General features: G+C 41.2%; 2 protein-coding genes across 6 annotated transcripts in view; one reads left to right on the top strand and one right to left on the bottom strand.

The window, feature by feature from the left end:
• The window catches only part of ASPA (aspartoacylase), a 64,632-nt gene extending 42,564 nt beyond the window's left edge, over positions 1-22,068 (bottom strand). For 2 of the 4 annotated variants that reach the window (XM_057536090.1, XM_057536089.1), the window contains exons 1-3: positions 21,899-22,068; positions 20,395-20,984; positions 5,045-5,199 (exon numbers count right to left, since the gene is read on the bottom strand). In XM_057536090.1, the coding sequence (XP_057392073.1) occupies positions 20,466-20,984; positions 21,899-21,901 (522 nt within the window). In that variant the 5' untranslated portion in view covers positions 21,902-22,068 and the 3' untranslated portion in view covers positions 5,045-5,199; positions 20,395-20,465. Of the gene's footprint in view, positions 1-5,044; positions 5,200-20,394; positions 20,985-21,898 lie in introns of those variants that run through there. The other 2 variants (XM_007177454.2, XM_007177453.3) reach the window with 2 other exon arrangements.
• LOC103016323 (cyclin-G1-like) lies at positions 10,343-11,649 on the top strand. 2 transcript variants are annotated; one of them, XM_028165278.2, is made up of 2 exons: positions 10,343-11,307; positions 11,357-11,649. In XM_028165278.2, exons 1-2 carry the CDS (start codon positions 10,490-10,492, stop codon positions 11,442-11,444), a joined length of 906 nt encoding a protein of 301 aa, XP_028021079.2. In that variant the 5' UTR covers positions 10,343-10,489; the 3' UTR covers positions 11,445-11,649. The 2 variants fall into 2 exon arrangements, with proteins under 2 accessions (XP_028021079.2, XP_028021078.2); XM_028165277.2 differs by having other exon boundaries at positions 10,344-11,645.
• Positions 22,069-23,028: the final 960 nt, after the last annotated feature.

The following is a 23,028-nucleotide window of genomic DNA, read 5'->3' on the forward strand; positions in this document are numbered from 1 at the left end:
TCTTACTATGTGGGCCTTTCCAAAGGGCTGCCTAAGTGTCCTCATGACATGGTAGCTAGCTTCCCCTAGAGCAAGTAATCCAACAGTGAGTGAGCTAGGTGGAGCTATCCTTTATATGACCTAGCCTAGGAAGTCACATAGCATCACCTCCACTACATTCTGTTTGCTGCAAGTGAGTCATTAAGTATGGACCACATTTAGGAGGAGGGAAATTAGGCTCCACCATTTGAAGGAAAGAGTGTCAAAGTAATGGCAGGCATTAAAAAACTAAATACGTATTATGAAGGCATATTTATTCATGTAAAATATGGTACTGGTTCATGAATAGACAGGACAATATAACATAATTTAAAGTACAAAAATAGGGACTTCCCTGGTGGTCCAGTGGTTAAGACTCCATGCTTCCAATGCAGGGGGCCCGGGTTTGATCCCTGGTCTGGGAACTAGATCTCACGTGCCGCAACTAAGACCCGGTGCAACCAAATAAATAAATAATTAATTTTAAAAAGTACAAAAACACACCCAAATATATAGAAAACTTAGTGATAAAGGTAGGACCTGAAATCAGTGGGGAAGAGAGACTATTCAATAAACGGTGTTGGGGACCACTGGGAAACTTCTGGAAAAAATAGAGTTAAATTTTGTACTAAGGTTTTTCATGTATTTTTCTTATTCTTTTATAGTCTTATTTTGTATATTTAACTTTTTCATCCATTTGGAAGTTACTTTTGTGTAGGTTGCAAGGCACAAGGGTTTAACTTTATTTCCCCAATAATATATGTGTATTTGCACATATATATATTATATACGTGTATTTGCATTAATTCTCTGTTTTCTCAGACCTGTCCTTCTGAAACACATCTGCACTCTGGTCTTTCCTCTGTACATCCTATCTTTGCCCTCATCCTTTAGATCTTTATTGCTCACTGTTCCATGAAGCAAGCAAGTGCAGGGGGGTGATAGTCTCCAGCTTTAAAAACAATCAAGGTGGAGGAATCCCTTGGAAGGTACATGAAAGGAGGATGCAGGAGTTGATGGCAAATTCTTCTCTAGTTTATAGTTACTGCCTTGTACCAAAGATTCAGTTGGGAGATCACATCCAGAAAGATGATCTACTCTCCTATAGAATATGGTATATACTTTGAACCAGGAACCCATATATGGTGCTGTTTCTCCCATAGACATGATTTATGAGTCTAGGAATCAACGGTTGGTAGCAGGACTGACTTCTGTCATTACTAGAGCAAATAATGTACTCACAGAATTTTTGCTTCCCACCCCCGCAATTTTGGGCTCTGCTGGTTTCGAGATGTTACTTTCTGTCATAGTCTGGGTTGCCCAAAAGGCAGAGACTGAGACAAAGTCTTATTTGCAAGTAGTTTATTTGGGAATATTATGTCATGGGAAGAAGTGACAGATAAAGGGGTGTACATAGGGAAGAAGGGAGAGCCAATTCTGGGGTAGTTTATTGAGTTGGCCACCACTAGGCTTGATGAAATGCATCAAAGGGGAAAGCATATATTCATCAGCACCTTTTATTTAAGGGCTGGCCCATGGGTCACTAACTCCCCTATACTTTCAGGTTGTATATGTTTGAGTGTTAAACTGGCTTCCCATGATGTTCTACTCCATGGACTCAGAGAAACCCTAGGGCAGGACACAAGAAGCAGGTGGAGCAAGCGTGAGGTAGTTAGGTTATATTGTATCTATGTGAAGCTGGTTGGAATCTGTGCAGAACTGGTTACTGCAGCTGTGGCTGGAATAAAAAATGATGTCTGAGAGAATCTGAAGTGGTGCACAAGAAGTGTCTGATGCAGTTCTCAAGGGAAGAATGCTTCTACCAGGATTGCTTCAATGATTCTATTCTAATGGGAGCTGAGATGGCCACTTGGCCATTTTGGGTTCTTTATGTCACTGAACCAACAGGCAAACAAAAGAATTACAATGGTGACTGGGGTAACTTAATCCAAATTAATAGAAAATTGGGTTTCTCTATACAGTGAGGAAAGGAAAGACCAGGCCTTGTATTCTGGAGATTCTTTGGGGTGCCACTCAGTAAAAGTTAATGGGAAACTATAGCAACCTAATAAAGGCAACAATACTGAGGATTCAGATTCCCAATGAATGAAGTTTGAATAGGAAGAACCCCATCACCAGCTGAAGTACTGACAAAGGGAACATGGAATAGGTATGGAAGAAGGAGTCACAAATGTTAGCTATGGCCTTGTGATAAACTGCAGGGTAAGGACGAGCTGGAAACTAGGAGGTAATCTAGCACATGTGGGGAATAGTAGACATAATGGTGATGGCAGGTGCTATTAAGGTTTTCCTGTATAAGTAAGGAGCTAGATGTACCTCAGTGGGATGCACATCAGGGATTCCTTTTCTGTCTTGGCCTGAGGAAGGATTTGAACATGATCTGGAAGAGTTTATCTTTTCTCTTATTCTTGTCCTTTCCATATATCTGCATATGGTTGAATCACAAAAGTCTAATGCTTGTTAACTGCAGGTTTATCTTTCTCCTGGGATAGGTTTATGGGGAACTGAGTTGTAGTCAGAGATTTTGCCACCCTGGGAATCTTTGCAAAATATGTCTTTCATGGTGGTACTCTGATGCCTTCTTGTTGCCCATAAGATAAAGCCTAAACTCCTATACTTCTAAGCTATTTTGGGATATTTGCATTCTGGTCCTTGCTTTTTATGGCTTCTCCATTCATCTTTTTTCACTGCTGAAAACGTAGGCTCCACAGGACTACTATCCATTCTCTAAACAGGCAGTGATGAAGCATTCATACGTGAGCTTTTCTCCATCCCCACCTTCCCCAATGTATAGTCAGGTGTGAGCAGTGACTGTAATCAGCCACTGCTCCAGGACCCTGAGAGCATTTGTCCTGAGAGGTCCTGGGTAATTGCTTTGTCTTTAATGAGTTCCTCCAGGATCTAGACTCCTATGGGATCCAGGGCCTCTTAGGCCCAAGGATGTGCAGAATGAGAGATGTGAGAAGGGATGTTGCAGACACAGTTGATGACTACAGAGGCTGTTATTTCACATGCCTTAGTGAATAAAGGGGAGCAGGATCTCAGGTCCACATCCTGGAGTCACCCTCACACACTAGGTAAGTTGGGCACAGGGTGAATAAGCTGGTCCCTTAGGTCCTTCTAACCTGAGGGTCTTGATTTCCCAGGTTGTATGGTGTTCTGCAGGAGAGTTTCTCAGTTATCCCTCCTCTTCACCTCTCAACTTCCCATGATTTCTCCACATTCTAGAAATATTTTGACTGCTGTTCACCAGTTACATTAGTCTTTTTATTAATGATAGCGTTTATAAATATTACTATTATATCTCACAAGATGTTTTCAAAAGAAGACATCTCTGTAGGGCAGGCATTTAATGCAGAGGTCCCTAACCCTTGAATATACATTTGAATTACTTAAGGAGCTTTTGATAGCACCCCCTCTCCCCAGAGGTTCTGATTACATTTATTGGGGGAGGGTGCAGTAATATTTTTAAATACAGTGTGGTCCAGAGACCAACAGAATTGGAATCACTAAATATAAAATTTGTGCTTACATATATACAATGGAATATTAGCCATAAAAAGAAACGGAGTTGAGTTATTTGTAGTGAGGTGGATGGACCTAGAGTCTGTCATACAGAGTAAAGTAAGTCAGAAAGAGAAAAACAAATACCGTATGCTAACACATATATATAGAATCTAAAAAAAAAAAAAAGTGGTTCTGAAGAACCTAGGGGCAGGACAGGAATAAAGACGCAGATGTAGAGAATGGACTTGAGGACACGCGGAGGGGGGAAGGGTAAGCTGGGACAAAGTGAGAGAGTGGCATGGACATATATACACTACCAAATGTAAAATAGCTAGCTAGTGGGAAGCAGCCGCATAGCACAGGGAGATCAGCTCGGTGCTTTGTGACCACCTACAGGGGTGGGATAGGGAGGGTGGGAGGGAGATGCAAGAGGGAGGGGATATGGAGATATATGTATACGTATAGCTGATTCACTTTGTTATACAGCAGAAACTAACACAACATTGTAAAGCAATTATACTCCAATAAAGATGTTAAAAAAAACATTAATGATTCCTTGTTAATTATGAAATCCTTCCCACTGGCTCTTGTTATCAAGTTTGAGAGAAGTTCTTTGCAAGATCAATGGAAGAGCCTCATAGTGACTCAAGACTGCCATAGGCCAAGGAGACACTGGCAGGGAAGTAGGATGAGATCTCTGTTGACAGCTGTCCATGGAAGGGAACCTCTAGGTTCCAGAGCCCACATGGAACCCATTACTACACATTTGCCTCCTGACATAACAAAGGCTATGCTCCCTCCCTGGACAGTCTTCTTTTCTCCCACCCTGTTAACCCAGGAAACTCCACCCTTGAAGACCCATCCCAGGTCTTCTCTCATCCAGGAAATCATCCATACGCTCCTGGGCTGGGTAGGTGCTCTTCGTCTACACTCCCATAGCAATCTAAAGGCAATGCATGCTGATGATCCTCAATTTTTATTTCCATCCCAGACACTAAGCTGTTGATCTTAATACCTGTATGTTGGATATTTCTACATGAATATCCCACAGGAACCTCAAGCTCAACACGTACAAAACCAAATGCATCGTGTTTCCCCCTATTGTACAAGAAGTTCATACACACACACACACACACACATGCATTTAATATTTTTGTTTGTTTACAAAAATGCATGATATTGAAATGAAATTTTATTTTCCTATCTTTATTTTTTGAGCTTCATGTAATGTATTATTCTTCAAAATTTTAGAATAACTTTCTAATATCTACCATTTGCATTTGCCAACATTCACTATACCACTGGGTATTTAGTTTACAATTTGTCACCATTGTAAATAATAGTGCAACCAAGTCTCTACATCTCTGATTTTTGTCCTGTATCCTGAGTAGTTTCTAGCCCCAATTTGTGCAATGATCTTGTCTCATACATTGATATTCTATTACATTCTCAAGACTAGATTCCTTGTTACCTCATGACAAAAGTAAAAATTACTTACATTTTTATATAAGGAACAGGGGAGACAGGTATTCTTCATATCCCCCACCTATATTCTTCATATTCCTTGTCTATATCCTTATTTCGAGGGAAGTTTTAACTGGCTCCAAGACCTATTGGCTTGATTGTTACCAGAAGTTACTTTAACTCAGTTAACTATGAAGGAAAAGAAAAAAGATTCATTATGTAAACATGTGGCAATTCAAAGCCCTCATGTAATAAATATCAGCCAGTGAGAAAAAAGAAAATTTGCTTGAGTTTTCAGACCATTTAATTTATATTGGGACTGATGATGATGATGATGGCTGCATCATGTTTACTTAAAGGTGATAGTGATACAGATTTTACTCAACAGGATGTAAATTGAGAATGGAAATTACTTCACCTTAGAATTTAGACAAAAATGGCAGTGATGGAGGGTCCCAGTGAGGTCGATTTGCTTGAGGGATGGAAGAGCCGCCTGGAAGAGGGCAGAGAGTGTCGATATGCCCAAGTCCAAGGACAATGGGTAGAATATCAGAGGGAATCTCATCTTTGGGTGCCATTCCCTCCCTAGCCTTACCTCCAGACTCACACTGGGTCAAGGAAGAGAAAGAGTTTCAATAAAGAGATGGTGAATATAAAGTTTTCTTGGTTATTCCTTTATTGGTAGGTATGTAAGTTACTTAAAATTTCCCCGTATTATGGCTTCTACATTTAGAACAGATTTCTAGAAGTGGTTTCAAAGGTTATAAAAACTGGTATATTTGATAGCAAGATATCTAGCCAGGTCCTCTATTTAATGACAAACTGGTTTCCCATAGTATTTTATTGCAAATATTTTCCAGCACACTTTAAAGTTCAAAAACTATACAGTGAACACCTATGTGCCCATCATCTAGATTTTACCATTATATTTGGTCTTTATATAAATGGGATCCTTCAATAGTTATTCTTCTTTGACTTGTTTATTTAACTCATTATTATGTTTGTGTGATTCTCATATTAGTGTCTACAACTATGTTTTAAAGGCTGTATAGCATTGCATGGTATGAATATACCACAATTTATCATTCCTTTTCTGTTTCAAGGTATTTTGTTTCTGTGAACACTCTTGTACATATTTTTGGAGCACATGTGCAAGAATTTCTCTATGGTTGCTAATTAGAAATGGAGTTTGTGCATCTTCAGATTAAAAGGATAAAATCAAACTGTCCCCAAAGGGCTTGTACCATTTTAGGGTCTTACCAGCTGTGTATAAGATTTTTTTTCTTTTTTACTCTATATTCTCATCAAAACTTGCTGTTATCTCATTTCTTCATTTAGACCGATATATTGAGCGTGAAATGGTGTCTCTCCAGTGTGATTTTAATTTGCATTTGCTAGATCACAAGCAGGGCTGAACTTCATTTCCTAAATTTACTGGCTATTTGTGTTTCCTCTTCTGTGAAATCCCTGTTCATATCTCTTGTCTATTTTCTATTGGATCCCTTGTATTTGTTTTTAATTGATTGTAGAAGTTTGGGATATATTTTGGATACGCCAGGATAGCTCTATATGATGCAAATCTCTTTTAATTTTTAACTGTCTTTTCACTTTAAAAAAGTTACAAATTACTCATCTATGATGAGTAGAGATTTTAAATTTTAATGCAGGCAAATTTAGCAGTCTTAAAAATGATTAATGTTGTTTTGAACTTTAAGAATGATTGAAGGAAACCATAAACAAGATGAAAAGACAACCCTCAGAATGGGAGAAAATATTTGCAAATGAAGCAACTGACAAAGGATTCATCTCCAAAATTTACAAGCAGCTCATGCAGCTCAATATCAAAAAAAACCCAATCCAAAAATGGGCAGAAGACCTAAATAGACATTTCTCCAAAGATATACAGATTGCCAGCAAACGCATGAAAGAATGCGCAACATCATTAATCATTAGAGAAATGCAAATCAAAACTACAGTGAGATATCATCTCACACCAGTCAGAATGGCCATCATCAAAAAATCTACAAACAATAAATGCTGGAGAGGATGTGGAGAAAAGGGAACCCTCTTGCACTGTTGGTGGGAATGTAAATTGATACAGCCACTATGGAGACCAGTATGGAGGTGCCTTAAAAAACTAAAAATAGAACTACCATATGACCCAGCAATCCCACTACTGGGCATATACCCTGAGAAAACCATAATTCAAAAAGAGTCATGTACCACAGTGTTCGTTGCAGCTCTATTTACAATAGCCAGACATGGAAGCAACCTAAATATCCACTGACAGATGAATGGATAAAGAACATGTGGCACATATATACAATGGAATGTTACTCAGCCATTAAAAGAAACAAAATTGAGTTATTTGTAGTGAGGTGGATGGACCTAGAGTCTGTCATACAGAGTGAAGTAAGTCAGAAAGAGAAAAACAAATACCATATGCTAACGCATATATATGGAATCTTTAAAAAAAAATGGAACTGATGAACCTAGTGGCAGGGCAGGAATAAAGACGCAGACATAGAGAATGGACTTGAGGACACGGTGGAGGGGGGAGGGGGAAGCTGTGGCGAAGTGAGAATAGCATCGACATATGTATACTACCGAATGTAAATAGTTAGCTAGTGGGAAGCAGCAGCATAGCACAGGGAGATCACCTCGGTGCTTTGCAATGACCTAGAGAGGTGGGATAGGGAGGGTGGGAGGGAGGCTCAAGAGGAAGGGGATATGGAGATATATGTATGCATATGGCTGCTTCACTTTGTTGTACAACAGAAACTAACACAGTATTGTGAAGCAATTATACTCCAATAAAGATCTATTAAAAATAATAATAATAAAGTCCTCCTTATGATAACATAAAAGGCACATTATTGGTTTTTTATTTAATTAATAAATACATTTACAAATCACAAAAACCAAAGCTCTTGGGGGTCTTCAAAATTTTAAGAATGTAAATGTATCCTGAAACCAAAAGTTTGAGATATGTTCTCCTAAAATACAAATATACACGAAAATGATTCACATCAAATTCAGGAAAATGGTTCCTTTGAGAAAGGAATTGGAATGGTGCTTTAGTGGTATTTATAACATTTTAAATTTTTTTTGAGAGAGAAGTGACACAATAAGGTAACAAAATAATATAATTTAATTTTTGTAGAGAGTACATGTGCATCTAAAATTATTCCCCATATTGTAGTGTATGTCTGAAATTATTCCTAATTAATTTTTTAAATTTTTAAATGATCTGAAAGTATGATTTGCCATTGGGTTTGATCAAAATGTGGGAAACACATGTATTTTCTCTCTAAACACATAGAAGATCTGGATGATATATTTTTAATTTAAAAATAGTCTTTTGAAAGACTAGAAGGAAAAATGACCAGATACCAGAGGTGGAAAGTGAACCCTCAGCAGTAAGGAGTTGAACTGGTGGCCTCTGGGACTACTGAGAAGCTTAGGGGTTTGGGATTTTACCTCCCATCAAGCCAGGAGTTGAAGTCAGAGGACTCATCTCGTGGGATGTAGAACTGGACTTCCTGTGCATGAAAAATAAGAGCTGAATGGAATCTGGGAAGTTTCCACCCTCTGACCCAAAGTCATAGCTGGAAGTGAACCCCCTGCCCTCGAGCCTTTCATATTTCACATCTCCTTATCCCTATGTGCCATGACTTAGGAAAAATCATCAGGCTGACCTTTTACCTCACTTCAGATGTTAGATCTGAACATTCTGCTACTTGGAACATTTATTCAATTTTTTTATTTTAACAATTACATTTTTCATTTGCAAGAACTCCAACTGGATCTTTTGCACAACTGTCCTTGTTTCATGGATTGCTACCCTGCGATGTTTCTCTGAAGATACTCTTATAATTATCTGGAGGTCTTGTTCTTGCTCAGTTTGGTCTATTTCCTTGGGTGTAAGTTCTTCCTTTTGTTTAGTTCTCTATTCATCATCACACTTTCATGATTTTATGTTTTTGAAATAGCTGGTGATTCCTGATGTATGCACTTCTGTTTGTAGCTGAAGTTCCCTATTTAACTATCTTTTGTCTCTGTGTATCACTGGCTTGGGTGAAGTTAAAATGGAGGCCTGCATTCTGCACTGTTTTTGGTAAGAGTTGGGTCTAAAGAATTTTTACCAGGATAAGGGACTGCAGCAGCTGGTTCCTCTGAGTATGAGTGTTCCTTGTTTTCCCCAGATTCCACTAGCAACTCAGGGCACGTCTCTGTCTCCAACCTGACCTTCCATACTTTGTCCCTCTCACCTGCAGGCAAATAACCCCCTCACTGCTACCTGACCCAAAGGAGTTACACTATTGCTGCTCCCACTGCAGAACCACAATCACCCTGTCCGGCAGTCCTGGGTCCCTTCTTGCTCTAGAGTCCATCACTTCTGGGTGCAAGACACACCTCATATTGCACCCACCAGGTACAGTAGTATCCTGTAAACACAGGGAGGTGGGAAAGCATAGAGAGGCAAACCAAACCAAGGGATAGAAGCCAAGGAGGAGATATCCCCTGAGCTGGGTCTGGAAGGACAGGAAAAAGGAGTTATGCTGATAAAAAAAAGAAAGTAAGAAGGAAAACTGAGGCAAAGAGAATGTATGAATAAAAGCACAGGAATTTTAAACAGCACGGTATATGCAAAGAGTTTTAGGCAGTTTGAAATAATTAGAGTGGTGGGCAATGATGCCATCAAGGCAATGTCACAGGTTGCATTCTCCAGAAGCAGCTGCTGAGATGGAGTTTGGAGTGTAAGGTGTTTATTAGGGATAGACACAAGTGAAGGAACACGCCTTCCCAGCTCTGGCAGGAAAGGGTAGGAGCTGCCCACAATGATCTCCTTCCCCATTCAGGACTCTACCCCATACTCCAGCTCTCTAGCCCATAGGAAAGACATCGCTCCCCCCGCTCGAGCTGTTTTCTACTGAGGGAGGCACTGATGAGCCCCCCAACTCCGCCCCAGTTCCAGCTGTCTCCCGAAGCTCGTCCAGCCCTGTGTGCCGCGGGTCTAAGGCAAACAGCACCAAAGAGGGATAAAATCCATCCGAAGTGCATTGGCTCCGCCAAGGAAGCCCGGCTAAAGTGCTAAGGAGAACCTCGGCCATGCCAAAGCCAAAGCGACAGGCGCGGGGCAGCAGCCAATGGGAAGTCTTGGGTGGGGGGGCCTCCTGTTTGATTGACCAACGGGAGGCCCTGGTTGATTGATCCCTATAAATCCGGACCTCTCGGTCTGTCCTTCACCCCTTTCAAGACCCCACGAGGGGGCTCCGAGCTGACCCCGAGGAGGGCAGTGTCGTCTCGGCAGCGCTGCAGAGACCTCCACCCAAGACGGCTCCCCCTCCCCGGGCCTTTCCCGTCTTGCCCGTGAGCCCTCTCGCCTCGTAGGCCTCTCGGTTCTAATATCTTGGGGTGAGGTTAGAGCAGGCCCGGGGAGGGTGGTTACCGCTGAGGAGCTGCAGTCGCGATCAAGATGATAGAGGTACTGACAACTGACTCTCAGAAACTGCTACACCAGCTGAATGCCCTGTTGGAACAGGAGTTGAGATGTCAGCCAAAGGTCTGCGGCTTGAGACTAATTGAATCTGCACACGATAATGGCCTTAGAATGACTGCAAGACTGAGGGACTTTGAAGTAAAAGATCTCCTTCGTCTAACTCAGTTCTTTGGCTTTGACACGGACACATTTTCTCTAGCTGTGAATTTACTGGACAGATTCCTGTCTAAAATGAAGGTACAGCCCAAGCACCTTGGGTGTGTTGGACTGAGCTGCTTCTATTTGGCTGTAAAATCAATAGAACCGGAAAGGAATGTCCCACTGGCAACTGACTTGATCCGAATAAGCCAGTGTAGGTTCAAGGTTTCAGACTTGATGAGAATGGAAAAGATTGTGTTGGAGAAGCTGTGTTGGAAAGTCAAAGCTACTACTGCCTTTCAGTTTCTACAACTCTATTATTCACTCCTTCAAGAGAACTTGCCATATGAAAGGAGGAATAGCCTTAATTTTGATAGACTAGAAGCTCAACTTAAGGCATGCTACTGCAGGATCATATTTTCTAAAGCAAAGCCATCTGTGTTGGCATTGTCTATCATTGCCTTGGAGATCCAGGCACAGAAGTGTGTAGAGTTAACAGAAGGAGTAGATTGTCTTCAGAAACATTCCAAGATCAATGGCAGAGATTTGACTTTCTGGCAAGAACTCGTATCCAAGTGTTTAACTGAATATTCATCAAACAAGTGTTCCAAACCAAATGTTCAGAAGTTGAAATGGATTGTTTCTGGGTGTACTGCATGGCAACTGAAGCATAGTTACTACAGAATAACCCACCTTTCAACAATTCCTGAAATGGTCCCTTAATTGGATTCTTACAGCAACAAAAAACTCTTCTGAAGCCTTTCTCCACAATCCTGAGCTGTGGATTCCATAATGTTATAACGGATTTAAGCTGTGAAGCCTCAAAACATCACAAGTAGATTAACATTGGTGTTCTCAGATTTGGGAAAACTGCCTAATTAACATTACCCTATAGTGGAATTACTCACATTTGAATTCACCTGTGAAGCATACAAATCAAAGCTAACAGCATAAATGTAAAATGCTAATGACAAGCATGGGAAGGTAAACTGTGAATCTTCATTTCTAACATTGATCCAACTTTCTGTATTGGGTCAATATATTGTATTTAGGTGATGTTAAAAATGGTAACCTACTTAATTTAAATTTAAACTTTAAATTTAAATATGAGGTTTACATCAAAACCACCACTTCACAAATGCACTTTTAAGGCATAATAAGGGTCAGTATTCTAGGCAGTGAAAATGGTTTCTTGGCACCCATAATGCAAGTAATATATAATCCAGAGATGTGGACTTTATTGCTACATGGGAATCACATTTAAATTTGAGGGCATTTTATATAAAGCAAAACTACAGACCTATTAATTTCAGCATATTAAGTTATCTTTAATATTTTTCTAGAAAACAGGTGATGTTTATATCCATGATTTTAAAAGTTTTATACAAAATTTACTGCCTCAGTCTAGTCCCATCAAGAAAATTAGAAAATTAGTTTTTATTGTAGTAGTAACTCAAAACAAATTAACGTCACTCTGAAAAATTTCTGATTTAACACTCCAGTTTTTACTAAGCACTGTTTTTATGAAACTGTCATTGCTTCTAATTTAGAATTTTGCTTAAAAGGGAGAGAATATACTTTCATTAATTGCCCCTACTGTGCCAAAAGAAAGTATTAAGAAAGGTAAGTAGGCATCTTCATAATTATAAGGTTGCTGAGGTAGTGTTCAGGATTTCAGTGAACCTAAGGAGATCTGTATTAAAGTCTTATAAACAGTTAGTGGAATGTGTAGCCTGAATCCATCCAGGATGGCTGTTCCCAAATTTGACATCATGTTATGGGGAGATACGCACTGGAAAATAAACCAAAGAACCACAGTGTATCTTATACTTTTGTAAACCATGTTTTATGGATAACTTTCCAGTTTTCCCAAAAGACTGATAAATTTCAATATTTTGAATACATCAGTGTTAATTTTGAGTTGGCAGAGGTAACCTAACCAACTACCATTATGTTTTGGTACTAAGGGATATACCTTTCAATAAAGTTACTGAAATGCAAAAAAAAAAAAAAAAAAGACCCCACGAAGGGCTGACCAAAGACGCACACCCCTCCTGGGCCGACAGCCAATGAGGAGACCGGAAAGGCGGGACTCCTGCAGAACTAGCTAATGAAAAGCTCGGAGGAGCGCTCTAATTATCCTTCCCCAAACGCCGCGGAGCGACGCCCGCTGGTTCCGCTGGTTCCGCTGGTTGCGCGCGCCATCCAGTGGCGGTCCGGCAGAGATCTCAGCGTCATTATTAGAAACTTAAAATCTGCTTCCAACCTTCGTAGTGTTCCCCAAGCTCAGAAGAAAGGATGTCCCTGCTGACCCTCACGGTCCACTGGGGAGCAAATAGTCCCGGACCCTCTTATCCTTCCTTAAAACTAAGTAATTCTTTTCCACGAGCACCAGGCGCCCGCTCCCACTGCCCGGGCTCTCTCCTTTGTGAAGGCGTTTGATACAAAGTGTCTAAATAAAATACGAGCAGATTAAGTCCAGGATTACATTTTTTTAAACAATGCACAACGACAACAGTCAGATCATTAAACGAACAAAGGCACTGATAAATTTAACATCGGTTACTGAGTTTAAAAACAAAAAAATTCTCAGTAAACTAGGGATTCAAAGAAACCTTAATTTAATAAAGACTCGGAAGACCACAATAAATCTCAAACTGTGTGATACACCAGAAGAATTCCTGTTAAAGTCGAGACGGATATTAATACCCCTACTCTCATCAATTTCATTTAAAGTTTTGGAGAGCCTGACCGAGCTATAAGACTTTAGAGGGGGCAGGGCAGTTAACTGGAAAGAAAAAAGTAAGAAAGAAACTATCAGTATGTCAGGTAAAATGATTTATACCTGAAAAATCCACTAAAAACTAAAGAATTCAGTAAGGTATTTGGAAGAAAGATATATTTGTGTGCAGAATGTGTTATGTATGGGTATACAGAAAGAAAGAGGGAAAGAAATAAAAGGAAAGAAGGCTATGGCTTTCCTATATTCTAGCATCAAAGACTTAAAAGATGTTGTGGAGGAAAAGAAGATCACATTCACCAGAAAAGGGAAGGCAAAATTTTTGTTATATGGAGATAAATGTATACTTGGAAACATAAAGAGAGTCAATTGAAACTATTAGTAACAATAAGAGGATAGTGTAGGGGACTTCCCCGCTGGCGCAGTGGATAAGACTCTGTGATCCCAATGCAGGGGATACAGGTTCGATCCCTAGTCGGGGAACTAAGTTCCCACGTGCCACATGGTGCAGCCAAAAAAAAAAAAAAGAAATTTCACATCAATTGTATATGAAGATCATAAACTCTTCAAGAAAAGAAATATAATCAACTGTATTGATTGATTCAAGAATCAGAATGGTTATTCTGATTGCTAAAAGACAGTGGAGTAATGCCTTCAAATTTCTGTGGAAATAAATATTTACAATCCAGAATTTCCAGCCAAAATGGTAATCTAGTGTACAGGCAGAATAGAGACATTTTCAGATATGAAAGGACTCAAAAAGGTTGTCTCCATTCTTTCTTAAGAAGCTCCTGGGGGTACCAGCCCCAGCAAAATCAAGGGTTAAATCAAGAACAAGGAGTTCATGGGATCCAGAAAAGCACAGGTTTAACCCAGGAGAGCAGCAAAACAGAAATCCCAGTATAATGGTTGTACAGGTAAACCTAGAAAGCAACCAGGACAAACTGGAGCAAAAAGACAAAGCTTTTTGCCAGGAAAAAAGTAAACTCAATAGGACTTCAAGAAAGAAATGAGACTGTATATGAGAAAAGTAGATAAGTTACAACTGAGGTAACTGTTCTCTCTGGGGAAAAACATAAAGCTGTATAAGAAAGAAAACGAAATTATACTTTATAGTGAGCAAAATTTATATCATTATAATGACTAGTACACCTTGATTGCTCACATAACTGAAAATACTGTTGTATTTGGGGGAGATGAAAGAGGGAAGGAGGGTTAAGAGAACTAATTCCATCTGTCCTTAGAGAAAGACACTGAATATACTAAAATTGATCAATAAATATCAATATAAGCATATCATCAAACAATATGGCAGGAACAACCAGGGGGGTTAAATGCTTAAGGAGTTAAAAGTGGTTGCCGGGGCTTCCCTGGTGGCGCAGTGGTTGAGAATCCGCCTGCCAATGCAGGGGACACGGGTTCGAGCCCTGGTCTGGGAAGATCCCACATGCCGCGGAGCAACTGGGCCCGTGAGCCACACCTACTGAGCCTGCGCGTCTGGAGCCTGTGCTCCGCAACAAGAGAGGCCGCGATAGTGAGAGGCCCACGCACCGCGATGAAGAGTGGCCCACGCTCGCCGCAACTAGAGAAAGCCCTCGCACAGAAACGAAGACCCAACACAGCCAAAAATAAACAAATAAATAAAACATGGGAGATGAAAATGCATTTGCAGTAGATTAATGCTGAACAAGTAACACTTTAAACCATATTAAAAAAAAAAAAAAAAAAGAATCCGCCTGCCAATGCAGGGGACACGGGTTCGATCCCTGGTTGGGGAAGATACCACATGCCGCGGAGCAACTAAGCCTGTGCACCACAACTACTGAGCCTGCGAGCCACAACTATTGAAGCCCACGCGCCTAGAGCCCGTGCTCCACAAGAGAAGCCACCGCAATGAGAAGCCCACGCACCGCAACAAAGAGTAGCCCCTGCTCACTGCAACTAGAGAAAGCCTGCACGCAGCAACGAAGACCCAACGCAGCCAAAAATAAAATTAATTAATTAATTTTTAAAAAAACGATAGTGAGGCAGAAAAAATGGCGAAACCCTGGTTCCCTGATGGCATCACTGAGCCCCTAAACTGCCTACCTTCAGACTTCATATTTGTTAAAAGATAATTTTCAAAGTAAGGTAAAATCATGGCTCTCATATATTATAAAAATGAACTTGTGTTAAAGATTTTAACACTGCCAATGTGTTACAGTCCAAAGAACAGATACATATTTAGATGAGGAATACTGAAATGTACAAACAAACTGGTTTTTCCATTGAGGGGGACAGTAGAGGAGAGTTGTCCCTCTACTGGGCATAATTCATTTGTATGTCTATAGACTAGAATTATTTTGTTTTGCTATCAGTTATCTAAAACTTACAAAGTTGTAAAATAAATCCGATAGAATCAGAATCAGATAACCCATTGTGTTCTAGACAATGCAGTTTTCCGCTGATGCCCTAATTTTTCCCTGCATGTCGCATGTAACAAATATTCTCCCATCTTTTCAAGCCATTGTTAGTTGGCTTTTTATTTCCTGTAGCTGAATATATTCCTAGCTGATAGAACTGATAAATTTGACTAAACTTAAAAAATTTTAACTTTGCACAGCATAAAAGGAGCCAAAAAGATGAGAACAAACTGAAGCAACACTGCCAACATTAGCCAAAGGACTAATTTCCTTAATATTAAAAAATCAAACCAGTATGAAAAAGACCAACAACCCAAGAGAAAATGACAAAGGGCATTAACAATTCACAGAAAAAGAAATGCAAATACCTTTTAAACATAGGAAAGATGCTCAATGACAGTCATGAGTTTTGAAAAATGTAAATTAAAACTATAATGTAATATTATAGTTCACCTATCAGAAAGGCAAAAGTATAAAAGTTTATTGATAGTGAGGGAAATAAGGTAGTTTCATACGTTCTTGTAGAGTGGTAAATTAACATAGGCTGTGTGAAGGGCAGCTTGGCAGAACCGATCAAAATGCAAAATGCACATTCCCCTTGTTATAATAATACTTCAGGCATTTATCCTGTAGATATACTTGCCTGTAAACACGAAGACTTATGTAGAAGAATGTTCTTTGTAGCACTGCTTGCAGTTGCAAAAGACTGGTTAAATGATCACTCAAACATACATGAAATGGAATACTATGCAACCATTTAAATAATGGGGTAGAGTAGTATTATTAGAAGTCAGTGGGAGGGTTCCCCTTTCTCCACATTCCTGCCAACACTTGTAATCTTTTGCTTTATGGTAAGAGCCATCCTAACAGATATGAGGTCCTAGGTCACTGTGGTTTTGATTTGCATTTCCCTGATGATTAGTCATGTTGAGCACTTTTTCTTGTACCTATCGGCCATTTGTAACTGTTCATCTGAGAAATGTGTATTCAGGTCCCTTTGCCCATTCTGTAATTGGGCTATTTGGTTTTTTGCTACTAAGTTGTATAAATTCCTTATACATTTTGGACATTACATCATATCAGGTATGTGGCTTACAAAACCCATTTGATAGCTTCCCTGTTTGCTGTGTTGATTGTTTCCTTTGCTGTGCAGCTTTTTAGTTTGATGTAATCCCACTTGTTTGCTTCTGTTGCCTATGCTTTTACTGTCATACCCAAAATAATTGTTGCCTTTTCCCTGTGTTTTCTTAGATTAGTTTTTAAGGTTTCAGGTGTTACATTTAAGTCTAATCCATTTTGAGTTGATTTTTTATGTGGTGTGAAATAAGGGTCCAATTTTATCTACAGTTGTTGGGAATATAAACTGATACAGCCATTATGGAAAACGGTATGAAGTTTCCTTAAAAATTAAAAATAGAACTGCTATATGATCCAGCAATCTCATTTCTGGGTATATCACCAGAGGAACTGAAATCGGAATATTGAAGAGATATCTGCGTTCCCATGTTTACTACAGCATTATTCACAATAACCAAGATATGGAAACAACTTAAATGTCCATCAACAGATGAATGGATAAAGAGAATGTGGTATATATATAATGCAATATTATTAAGGCTTTTGAAAAAAGAAGGAAATCCTGTCATTTGAAACAACATGGATGAACCTGGAAGACATTATACTAACGGAAATAAGCCAGACACAGAAAAACAAATACTGCATGATCTCACTTGTATGTGGAATGTAAAATAGTCAAATTCATGTGAAAGAATGAAATTAAAACATTTCCTCACAACTAATACAAAAATAAACTCAAAATGGATTAAAGACATAAATGTAAGACCGGAAACCATAAAACTCCTAGAAGAAAACATAGGCAGAACACTCTTTGACATAAATCATAGCAATATTTGTTTTTGGATCTGTCTCCTAAGGCAAAGGAAACAAAAGCAAAAATAAACAAATGGGACCTAATTAAACTTAAAAGCTTTTGCACAGCAAAGGAAACCAATGACAAAATGAAAAGACAACCTACTGAATGGGAGAAAATATTTGCAAATCATATGACTGATAAGAGGTTAATATCCAAAATATATACACAGTTCATACAACTCAATATAAAAAAAAAACCATTTAAAAAATGGGCAGAAGAACTGAATAGACATTTTTCCAAAGAAGATGGCCAACAGGCACATGAAAAGATGCTCAACATCACTAATTATCAGAGAAATGCAAATAAAAACCACAATGAGATATCACCTCACACCTCTCAGAATGGCTATTATCAAAAAGATTACAAATAACAAATGCTGGTGAGGATATGGAGAAAAGCAAACCCTAGTACACTGTTGGTCGGAATGTAAATTGGTGCAGCCATTATGGAAAAGACTATGGAGTTTCCCTGAAAAACTAAAAATAGAACTAACATATGATCCAACAATTCCATGCCTGGATGTATATCCAAGAAAACAAAAACACTAATTCAAAAAGATACATGTACCCCAATGTTCATAGCAGCATTATGTACAATAGCCAAGATATGGAAGCAACTTAAGTGTTTATCAATAGATCAATAGATAAAGAAGATGTGAGATATATATATATATTCACATATATACAATGGAATACTACTCAGCCATAAAAAAGAATGAAATTTTGTCATTTGCAACAACATAGATAGACCTGCAAAGTATTACACTTAGTGGAATAAGTCAAAGAAAGACAAATACTGTATGTTTTCACTTATATGTAGAATCTAAAAAAAATAAAACAAGTGAATGAATGAAACAAAAAGAAGCAGACTCACAGATATAGAGAACAAACTAGTAGTTACCAGTGGGGAGAGGGAAGGGGTAGGGGATTAAATGGTGTAAACTACTATGTATAAAATAAATAAGCTACAAGGATATATTGCACAGCACAGGGAATATAGCCAATATTTTATAATAACTTTATATGGAGTATAATCTACAAAAATATCGAATCACTATGTTGTATACCTGAAACTAATAAAATATTGTAAATCAACTATACTTCAATAAAATAAAATATTCAAACTCACAGAAGCAGAGATATAATGGTGGTTGCCAGATGGTAGGGAGAGGGTTAGTGAATGAGGTGATAATTTGTCAAATGGTACGAAGCTTGAATAACTTCTGGAGATCTAAGGTACAGTATAGTAATATAGTTAACAGTGCTGTACTGTGTATTTGAAATTTGCTAAGAGTGGATCTTAAGTATTCTCACCAAGAAGAAGAAGGAGAGAAAGAAGAAGGAAGCGAAGGAGGAGGTGGTGGAAGAGCAGGAGGAGAAGGAGGAAGAGGAGGGAGCGGAGGAGGAAATGGTAACTATGTGAGGTCACAAAAATGTTAATTAGCTTGATTGTGGTGATCATTTCACAACATATAAATATATTAAAACATTGAGTTGTATACCTTAAATATATACTACAATTTTTATTTGTCAATTATACCTTAATAAAGCTGTTTTTTAAAGTCAGTAGGAAAAAGGTCAGTAAGAACATGTACACTATCAATATTTCTCCAGCATCATTATTAATTTTTCCACATTCATTAAATGGCCAGGTATTTTTAGGTTATCAGCGTGTCCCAGGTTTCCATACACTCATTTATCTTTAATAAACAGGGTCCTGTAGTAGACACCTGCTGGGAACCTGCCCATGTCCCAACAACCCTTTAACTGCTCTTTGTGGTGGCCACATGCCCCAATCCCCTGGCTTTAGTTGATTGGACTAGAAGGTTATCACCTGACCTTCTTGGGCCAATCAGATTATCCCTCATGGGACTCTGAATAGAACTAAATACTGGCCCTGGACTGACTCTTAAATGAGAGTGATGTGGGCTTGTGTGCTGTGGAAAGGTTTTTAGCAGAGAAAATAAGAAACCTGGTCTATCCGTCTGGGTCCAATCAGGAGAGAGAAACCACATAGTAGCCTGAATAAGGAAAGTTTAACAAAAAGAATTACTAACTATAACAGGGGGTTGGAGAAATGAGGGACTGACTGCTGGGAAGTGAAGAGAACGCTAAAGAATACAGGAATAGCAGAAATAAGGAGCAGCCAAAACCCCTGGGGCTGAGATCTAGTGCCTGAGGAAGGGGCTCCCCCTAGGCCTGAGACCCAGAGCCTGCTGGCTGTGGGTCACTCGATGGAAAAAGAAAAGGAGTCACCATGGTCCCACACCAGCAGAACTTGCTGGAAACCCACCCTCTGTTCTCAGGGAAGTGTTTCACTGGAGGCACATGGCTATAAACCACCTGGCACTGGGGGAGGCTGGAGGGGGGAGATGGAGGAGGCCACCGAGGGGACCTAACCACTGGCAGACCCAAGAGCTGGACCCAGGAAATCTGAGGCTCCTCACCCTCCGCTCCAGCTGCCTTCCCTGCTAGAAGCTGCCTCAGGTACACGGCCTTGAGATAGTAATGTGTAGCTGAGAGGTCTGGCTATACATGACTGAACCGAGTTAAGACCTCTGTATACACTTTTAAGGTTCCGCCAGGCAGGTGCAGAGATCTACTTCTCTCGCGGCCACCCAAGATAAACCTCGGGAGTAAGTTCCCTTGCTTATTAAACCTGCACCTACCAATCTGGAGTGGTCTGCCTCTTTCTTCGGTCTCTCCTTGCCCTCCACGTAGAGGGTACCAGTTTCAGACTTCACGGCAAACTCCGGAGGGGACGAACCAGCAGGTGCAAGAAGAGGTTGTCGCTGGGAGAAGCCACCGGCCACTGGGTGCTGCTGGCCGCTGTGCACCGCAGGCCCCGGGCACTGGAGAAGCTGTGCGCGCTGCAAGCGTCCGGTGCCGGGAAAACTACGACGTTGCCCAGGTTGGTGAGGGAGGCCAGGCAGGTCTCGGCGTAGTCGTCGCAGGCCACACTGGCAAACGTGGCCAGGGCCACCTTGCACACGCGGCAGCCCTCGTGGGCCGTCAGCTTGAACTTGGTCTTGGCGCTCATCTTGGGCGGCGTGAACACCTTGAACTGCTCCTCGGACGCGACGAGCACAGCCGGACCGCCCTGCGTGTTGGGCGCCTGCGCCAGGTCCTGCGGGAGCCGACGCATGCGCCTACGCTCCAAGGGTCTGTCAAGTGAGGCTTGAGAGCTTGCGAAGTGCACGCAGAAGAACCAGAAAGGCAGCCCTCCAGGAAGAGAAATGCCCGATGGACAGCCCAGCACCTAGAAATAAACACAGCGCACTATGAGGAGAAATGCCAGGTGGCTGGCACTCCCCTTGAAAGAGAGAGAGGGAGAGAGCTTCCTGAGGAGATTATGCCGGACGCCCACGCCTTCTTGGCCTACACAGTGACAGAGCTCTATGAGGAGAAATGCCGAAGGGTTGACCCTCTTTTTTATTTTTATTTTTTAATTTTTATTGGCGTATTGTTGCTTTACAGAGCACAATGAGGAGAAATGACAAACGCCAGCCTTCTATTTCAGAAAGAGAAACGGCGCTCTGTGAGGTGATATGCCTGAGTGTTGGCCCTCCTTTTAAGACAGAGTCAGCGCTCTATGAAGAGAAATGCTGGACGGCCGGCTCCCCCTTTCAGACACAGAGAAAACCCCCTATGAGGAGAAATGCTGGGGGGCCAGCAGGCACTCTTTTCCAGAGAGACAGCTGGCTAGGAGGAGAAATGGCAAAGCGCTGGCCTCCTCCTCCAACACAGAGGCAGTGTCCTATGCAAAGAAATCGCGGGAAGTCGACCCTCCTCTTTTAACAGAGAGACAGAGCTCTGTGAGGAGATAGCCCGAGTGGTGACAACTCCGCCTCCGACAGAGAGACAGCACTGGAGGGAAAGCAATGCAAGCTATCTGGGCTCCACCTCAGACAAAAAAAAGAGCGCGCTGGAAAAAGAATGGCGCGGACTCTGACCTCATTTCAGTCAGACACAGCGCCCTGTGAGGAGAAATTCAGGGTGAGCAGTTCACCTTTCCTGACAGAGAAGGAGCTCTGAGATGAGAAGTGCCTGAGAGCGGGGTCGCCGACTCAGGCAGCAGCAACACACTCTGAGGAGAAATGCCCGAAGCCTGGCGCTCGGCTCATGCAGAGAAAGAGAGCTCTCTGAGGAGAAAAACAGGCAACTCTGACCTACCATTCAGTCCGAGACGGTCTCTAGGAGGTGAAGTGCTGGAGAGCCAGGCTGCTTCTTCACACAAACACAGCACACTGGGAGGCGAAATTCCTGACGGCCATCTGCCTTTTTCAGACAGAGAGACAGAGCTCTGTGACAAAAAGTACCCGATGGCCGGTTCTCCACCTCAGAAAGAGAGACCACACTCTGAGGAGAAATGCCAGATCGCCAACGCTCCGCCTCAGAAAGGAGCCACCTCTTTACGAGGAGAAATCCCAAATGGCCGGCCATCTTCTTCAGACAGAAGACAGAGCTGTGTGAAGAAAAGACACATGTCCAGCTCTCTTGTTCAGACGGGGAGACAGCTCTCTCTGAGGTGAAATGCCGGAGGCGGAGTCCTCCTCCTTCCACAGGTAGCGCTAACACGACGGAAGTGCTTCGTGCTCAGTGTGCTTTACAAACAGAAAGACGGCCCTCCGTGAGGACATGCCAGCACCCAGCCCTCCACCTCATACAGAGACACAGAGCTCTCTGAGGAGAAGGGCAGGTGGCTCGGAGCTGCCATCCTGTCAGAGACAGCTCTCCAGAAGGTGAACTGCTGGCAGATCCAGGCTTCTTCAGACAGACACAGGCCTCCGTGAGGTGAAATTCAGGATGACCAGCTCACTTTTTCCGAGAGAGAAGCAGAGCTCTGTGAGGAGAATGCCCGATAGGCAGTTCTTCTCCTCAGACAGAGAGACCACACACTCTGAGTAGAATCTCCAGATTGCCCACACTCTACCTCAGAAAGTGAGACAGCTCTTTATGAGGAGAAATCCTGAATGGCTGGCCTTCTTTAGACAGACAGAAAATACTCTGAGGAGAAAAGAGATATCCAGCTCTCTTATTCAGACATGAAGACAGCTCTCTGTATGGTGAAGGGCCGAAGACCCAAAACTCTTCCTTGAAAAACAGACGCTGCTGACAGAGGAGAAATGCTAGATGGTTGGTTTGCTTTAGCAAACAAAAAGACATCCCTTCATGAGAAGAAATGCTCAGTGGCCAGACTTCCAGCTCACCCGGGGACACAGAGCTCTCCGAGGAGAAAGGCCGGAGGTTCAGAACTACCATTCAGTCAGACACAGCTCTCTAGAAGGTGAAGTGCTAGAGAG

The sequence above is a fragment of the Balaenoptera acutorostrata genome, chromosome 20 (genome assembly GCF_949987535.1).
Source record: "Balaenoptera acutorostrata chromosome 20, mBalAcu1.1, whole genome shotgun sequence".
Lineage (NCBI taxonomy): Eukaryota > Metazoa > Chordata > Mammalia > Artiodactyla > Balaenopteridae > Balaenoptera > Balaenoptera acutorostrata.

Coding starts and splice junctions, on each gene's coding strand:
- LOC103016323 (XM_028165278.2), top strand. CDS start 10,490: ATGATAGAGGTACTGACAACTGACTCTCAGAAACTGCTACACCAGCTG. Junction 11,308..11,356: donor ATTGTTTCTGGGTGTACTGC/ATGGCAACTGAA, acceptor CTTTCAACAATT/CCTGAAATGGTCCCTTAATT.